The sequence below is a fragment of the Arachis duranensis genome, chromosome 7, assembly GCF_000817695.3.
Source record: "Arachis duranensis cultivar V14167 chromosome 7, aradu.V14167.gnm2.J7QH, whole genome shotgun sequence".
In the NCBI taxonomy this organism is placed as follows: domain Eukaryota; kingdom Viridiplantae; phylum Streptophyta; class Magnoliopsida; order Fabales; family Fabaceae; genus Arachis; species Arachis duranensis.
The window spans coordinates 73476655-73482918 of NC_029778.3; the positions used below are offsets into that span (position 1 = coordinate 73476655).

A 6264-nucleotide genomic window follows, 5' to 3' on the forward strand; every position below is an offset into this window, starting at 1 on the left:
AAAAAATATTAGTGAATTAAACAATTAAAATATAAATTCATCACATAGTAAAAAATAGTATATATAAAATTATTAAATTACATAATATTTTTTTATTTTTTAAATACATATTACATCTCATATATAAGTACAGTTTCTTAAAATTTTGCGGGGCGAAACCACAGTTAGCCCCCTCTGAATCCGTCCCTGAGCTCGTTGGCTAACATATGTTCCTTTAATAAGAAAAACAAATCTATAATGTATAAAATAAGTATAATGTGTCGAAAGAATAATTAATATTTTCAAACCGCAAAACACGTTCTATAAAACGAAAGAGGGGAAATCTTCACATTGTACCTTTTTCATACAGTAAGAGCAACATTACGTAGTTAGTTTGTAAAAGGAAGAGAGATAGGATCATGAAATATTACAAGTAATTGCGAGTGAAAATTGTGTGTGAACAATTGTTATGACCCTTTACAAGTCCCAACTTCTATGCAATGATTTCATGCTGACTTTGCGTCTGTAGATTATAAACACTACTTAGAGTGCTCCTAGTCTTGACCTAACCAAAACTAACTAAATTAATTGTACAAGTAAACAAAGGTTAGGTTATTATGTTCAGATTTTGTTCTCAGCCTCATCAATCGTCATAGATTAACCCACATACACCAAACATGAACCAGTCTCACGACAATAATTAATGATCGTACAGAACCTGGCAGCCTTGTAACGTGAATAATTTACCAAATAGCAAGCAGATGATATGTTTATCCTTAAATGCAGGAATCTGAGCAAGCTATATGTTACATAACATGAACCGAAAAAAAACAGACAATAGCAAAAGTATTGACTTTCCATTGCCTTGAGTACCTCTCAGATTTCTGCATTTGACACATCAATCCAGCTTAAGCATAATAATTTAAGCTGGCTTTCTTCTTTGCTTGAACCTGAATGATACCTTCGTTAAAGTCCTCATGGTTCACCTGCAGTTGTACAAAATGCACATTTATATTTATATTTCAAATTATAACTTGGGCTTTTGCATTGAATCAAACCAAAAAATTACAAACATCATTGCTAAAACAACAATCTAGGGCTAGCTAAAAACTGTTGCATAAGTAGTCAAAGAAAGCGTAGTCATGATGTGATTTTTCAAGTTATGCATACCTCAGTTGCATCCCGTCGAAGGGCCAACATGCCAGCCTCAACACAGACAGCTTTAAGTTGTGCTCCATTGAAATCATCTGTAGACCTAGCTAATTCTTCAAAGTTGACATCTGGGTGAACATTCATCTTCCGAGAATGGATCTATCATGTTAACGTGTGTTAGAAATAAAGAAAGTATTTTATAATATCTCTATCATATCTTAATATATCAAACAATGTCTCATACGATTAGTTTTGGCATTAGTGATTGTACATGGTTCTTTCCTTATCTACGAATAGGGTTTCACTAATATTATTATAAATAGAGGCTATTTGTCCTCTCTTGTGTGACACCATAACATAATCATCAGTGTTTTCATATTATTCACTGTATTTCTATTTTCTCTTCTTCCTTACCTACCTAAAACCCAAAATCTCAGCATCAGCAGTAAGTCAGGGTAAAAGAAAACAAGATAAAGACAGCATGTAGCTTAAAGATACCTAACCTGCAGAATTCGGGCTCTTGCTTCTTCAGTTGGGTGTGGGAACTCAATTTTTCGGTCCAATCTACCAGAACGCATAAGAGCAGGATCAAGAATATCTGCACGGTTTGTTGCTGCAATGACCTGCATTGATGAGAATAAATGAATATGTCATTTCAAATGCCTAAGTCCTAACTCCTAACTGAACAAAAAATGAAATATATTTGAAATGTTACCCTTCAGAGAGTATTGTGCCAACTTCTAAGTAACCGCTATTTGAGTTGTTAGTTGTTAGTTGTTACACTTCAAAATTATAAATAAGTAATGTGGCTAACAACCCCAGAAGGGTTTTAAGGAGATATATTAGAAGAAGGGATTGAGAAAGCTTTTATGGAAAATAAAATATGCAACATTTAAGTTTCCAATGCATTCGTAACAAAAAAAATTTAAAAACTTCTACTATCGGTAACCTTAACCTTTTGGGTACATATTAGCTAAACCCTTAAAGTATTCTTACCCAAAGACAGCGAACATCTTTCGAGATTTCTGTTTATCACGTCAATCAGAAAAAAGAAGACCCATAGACAACAATAATAGAAGAGATACCTTAATCCGGTCATCACTACTAAAACCATCCAGCTGATTCAGCAACTCTAACATTGTTCGTTGTACCTCCCTGTCTCCACTTACTTCACTGCATTTGGCCACCCAGTACACCATAAGCTCATAACATTGCTGAACCATTATAATTGAAACAGGAACTACATACACTGAATTAAATCCCTGCCTACTCATACCTATCAAAACGCTTGGTTCCAATTGCATCAATTTCATCTATGAATATAATGCATGGAGACTTCTCTTTTGCAAGCTGAAAGGCATCACGGACAAGTTTTGCTCCATCTCCTATGAACATCTATAAAATTCTAGCTAAAATCATTCTTCCAATCCACCCAAGAAGATGAAAATAGAAACAGAAGGAAGTAATGCAGTTGTACAGGAAGTATAAGAATAACTAATATCATCTAATAACAAACAATCAATACAAAATTGTACTATTCATTTATAAAAAGAAGGGGAAAAAAAGGGTAATAAACAGCCAAATTATCAAGCATAGTAAAAGGAAGAATCATACTTGCACAAGTTGTGGACCTGCCAACTTCAGGAAAGTGGCATTTGTTTGTGCTGCACAAGCACGGGCCATTAAAGTTTTCCCAGTTCCTGGAGGTCCATATAAGAGAACTCCCTTTGGTGGACGAACTCCCAATTTCTGGAACCGCTCCTTGTGGGTCATTGGCAAAACAATGGCTTCAACTAGTTCTTGGATCTGTAGCCAAAGACCAAGTTATTTAACAGAGGGATCCTTTGAAGGCTCCGATAAATTGTTAGTAACTAAAGCTTACCTGCTTCTCCAATCCACCAATGTCATTGTAGTCCTCTGTTGGCTTTTCATCAACTTCCATAGCCTTAACTCGAGAATCATACTCAGAAGGCAGGGTATCCAAAATTAAGTAACTATCTTTGTTAACACCAACCAGATCACCAGGTTTTAGCTTTTCAGGGTCAACAAGACCAACAACAGGTAGAAAGATAGTCTGTAGTGAGAAGAAAACATAACTGAATAAGAGTTACACCAAAGGCTTTCCATATAAATAAAAATCAGTCTCATCGATATTTGAACACCAGAAGCAGATGGAAATCTTTATATAGAAACATAACTTGCTCTCTAAAAGAAGTGAAATTATAAGGTTTTTAACCTGTCGAGTAGACGTCTTTAGCACAACACATTTTCCTTTCCTTTGGGAGTCAAGATCAATATTGGCACCATCTTCTTCTGCCTCATCTTCTGGGTTCATTTCAAGTATCTGGAAAGTGAAAAAAAAAATAGAAAATCAAGTAAAAAAAGTGTAGAGTGTGGAACATTATAGTTACAAATGTTTGCAACGAAATTGAAGGTGAGAATAGTTGAGAAACCTCGACAATGTTGCCAACGAGGTAGGGCAACTGTTTATTGAGCTTAATCTTCTCCTGGTTTTCTTTGATCTTCTCCTTGTAAGATTCCAATTCGAGATTCGTCCTCTGCAGCTCTTCCTGCAGGATTGATTTGAATTTAGGGTGCGTAGCGCTAAGATGAATGAATGATTGAAGGGGAAATAAAAAACCTTGAGAATGCGAATTTCATTGTCGAGAAGACGAGAAGCTCTGACGATGTCATCGGTGGTCATGTTGGCCAGCTGATCATCTTCCAAGTTGGTATCCTCTACCATGGAGCTCGCCATCCCTATCAACCAAGAATGCTACTATGCTCTCACAATTCAGGATTCCTTGTTCAAGAGGCAAGCTCAATTTTCAGTTCCTCAGCCACAGTTTTTCACTTTCCTCCTCCACTCTCTTGCTCTCGTTACCAAAGACGATCACTGGGCCGAATCGTAATCTTTTCAAAATGAAAAATCAGCCCAGGTCCAAAAAACGAAAAATCTAAAATTAGCCCTTTGAGGTTCGCTCAAATAGAGAACGTATAGGATGTTACTGTCCAAATACAAAAAGGTAAAGGATGTTAATTTCCATAGGATCTAGTTAGCAAATCTGCTAACTAATTTGGATTAGTCTAATTATTAGTTTATTAGTTTATTTAAATAAATATTGAGAGTTTAAATTTGGTCATGTACATAACAAACTCTTAAATAAAATTTAAATTCATAATAAATTAGTATTTAGACTGCCAAATTAAGAGGTACCATAAAAAATAAAAAAGTTAACACATACTCTAAAGGCACAAATTAGAGTTACTAATTAAAAGATTTTTATAAAAAAAAAGATAAACAAATTTAGAGTTACTAACATGTGTCCTAATTTTAATTAAGAGTATATATCCTTTTGGTCCTCAAAGAATTTCGGATCAGACACTTTAGTTCCTAACTAAAATTAATTACTCAATTGGTCCCTAATAATTAATTTCGTCAGTCACTTAGGTTTTTAGCTCCGTCAACTCTAACGGAAGACAAAATAGTCCCTAACAACTCTAACAGGGGATAAAATGATCTCTGACAACTCTAACAAGGGAGAAAATGATCCCTAACCCCTTTATTCGAAAACGACACTATTCTTTTCCAATTTTTATCATATCTCGTATAACCCTAACATTCATACTCTCCTTCTTCACCTTCACAGTCTTCTTTTCCATCTTTTCCTTCCTCCTCTTTAGCTCCAAGATTAAGCAATGGTATAATTGCCACACGTGTCACACCTACCTCAACATGTCATGGACCACACACTTCCTAAATCTCTGTAACTGGTACATCCACCTCCTCTGCACTTCACCCACCAAAAGCATCCACTTCCACGTCCTCAGTAACATCACCTCCAACCCCAACAACATCCACGACTTCCTCAAGACCAAGTTCCACAACTACCCCAAGGGCACGCCTTTCTCCACTCTTCGGCAAGTAATATAGATTTTTGGACATTAGGACATCATGAGAAGATTATCCTTCGACATCATATGCAAATTCTCATTTAAAATAGACACTGAGTGCTTCATTCCTTTTTTTCCGGAGTCCAAGTTGGTAGACAGTTTCGACCTCGCATCCAAATTATCAGTACAACGAGTAATGTCGTCGTTGCCACTCATATGGAAACTGAAGCGATTACTGAACATTGGTTCGAAGAAGAAGCTGAAGAAAGTGATCGGAGTGGTGGAAAATGTGGTCATGGAGATGATAGGGCAGAGGTGGAGGGAGATGGCAACGACGACGACGGATCTTGATAAATCAGACTTGCTGTCTAGATTCATAGGATCCATCGAAGACGACAAGTAGTTGAGAGACATAGTCATTAGTTTTCTGAGTATGAATTGGTTGAGAATAAGTTGAGGATTTTTTTTCTTGTGAACATTGAAGTTGTAAAGTGTGCATTGTGTAGCTTGAAGTTACATTGTTAGACTGTTAATGTTATACGAGATATGATGGAAATTGGGAGAGAAAGTGTCATTTTCGAACAGAGGAGATTAGGCACTATTTTGTCCCCTGTTAGAGTTGTTAGGGACTATTTTGTCCTCCGTTAGAGTTGACGGAGTAGAGGACCTAAATGACTGACGGAGTTAATTGTTAGGGACCAATCGAGTAATTAATTTTAGTTGGGGACTAAAGTGTCTGGTTTGAAATTCTTTGAGGACCAAAATGGATATATACTCTTTAATTAATTTTGTTCTTTTTTCTTTTAAGAGTAATTACCCAGACCAGTCCCCAAAGATTTTAAAAGCGGACATTTTAGTCCTTAAGAAAACTTAATACACAGATTAATCTCCTAGGTTTTACTCCGGCAGATAAATCAGTCTCCAGTTTATTTTCCGACAGAGTAATTACCCAGATTAGTCCCCAAAGGTTTTAAAAACGGAAATTTTAGTCCCAAAAAAATTAATGTACAAATCAATTCCCAACATTTCTCTCCGTTAGACAAAACAGTCCTCCGTCTAAAAATAAAATAAAATAAAATAAAATAATAATAATTATTATTATTAATTACATAATAATATTATACTATAATTTTTTTGTATTTTTTGGACAAAAATAATAATAAATTTATTCATTAGATTCTTATATATGTATTTCTAATATATATATATACACATAGTGACTCAATAATAATAATAATA

The 6264-nt window shown here is 35.2% G+C and overlaps 1 protein-coding gene across 1 annotated transcript; it reads right to left on the reverse strand.

The window, feature by feature from the left end:
* Positions 1–563: 563 nt before the first annotated feature.
* On the reverse strand, positions 564–3963 carry LOC107459798 (26S proteasome regulatory subunit 6A homolog; the record flags this gene model as incomplete). Its single annotated transcript, XM_016078062.3, is given in 10 exon segments — positions 564–965; positions 1150–1290; positions 1635–1754; positions 2217–2304; positions 2408–2526; positions 2746–2937; positions 3014–3205; positions 3368–3475; positions 3585–3701; positions 3773–3963. Coding segments are annotated over 10 exon segments (1272 nt in total). The 3' UTR covers positions 564–887.
* Positions 3964–6264: the final 2301 nt, after the last annotated feature.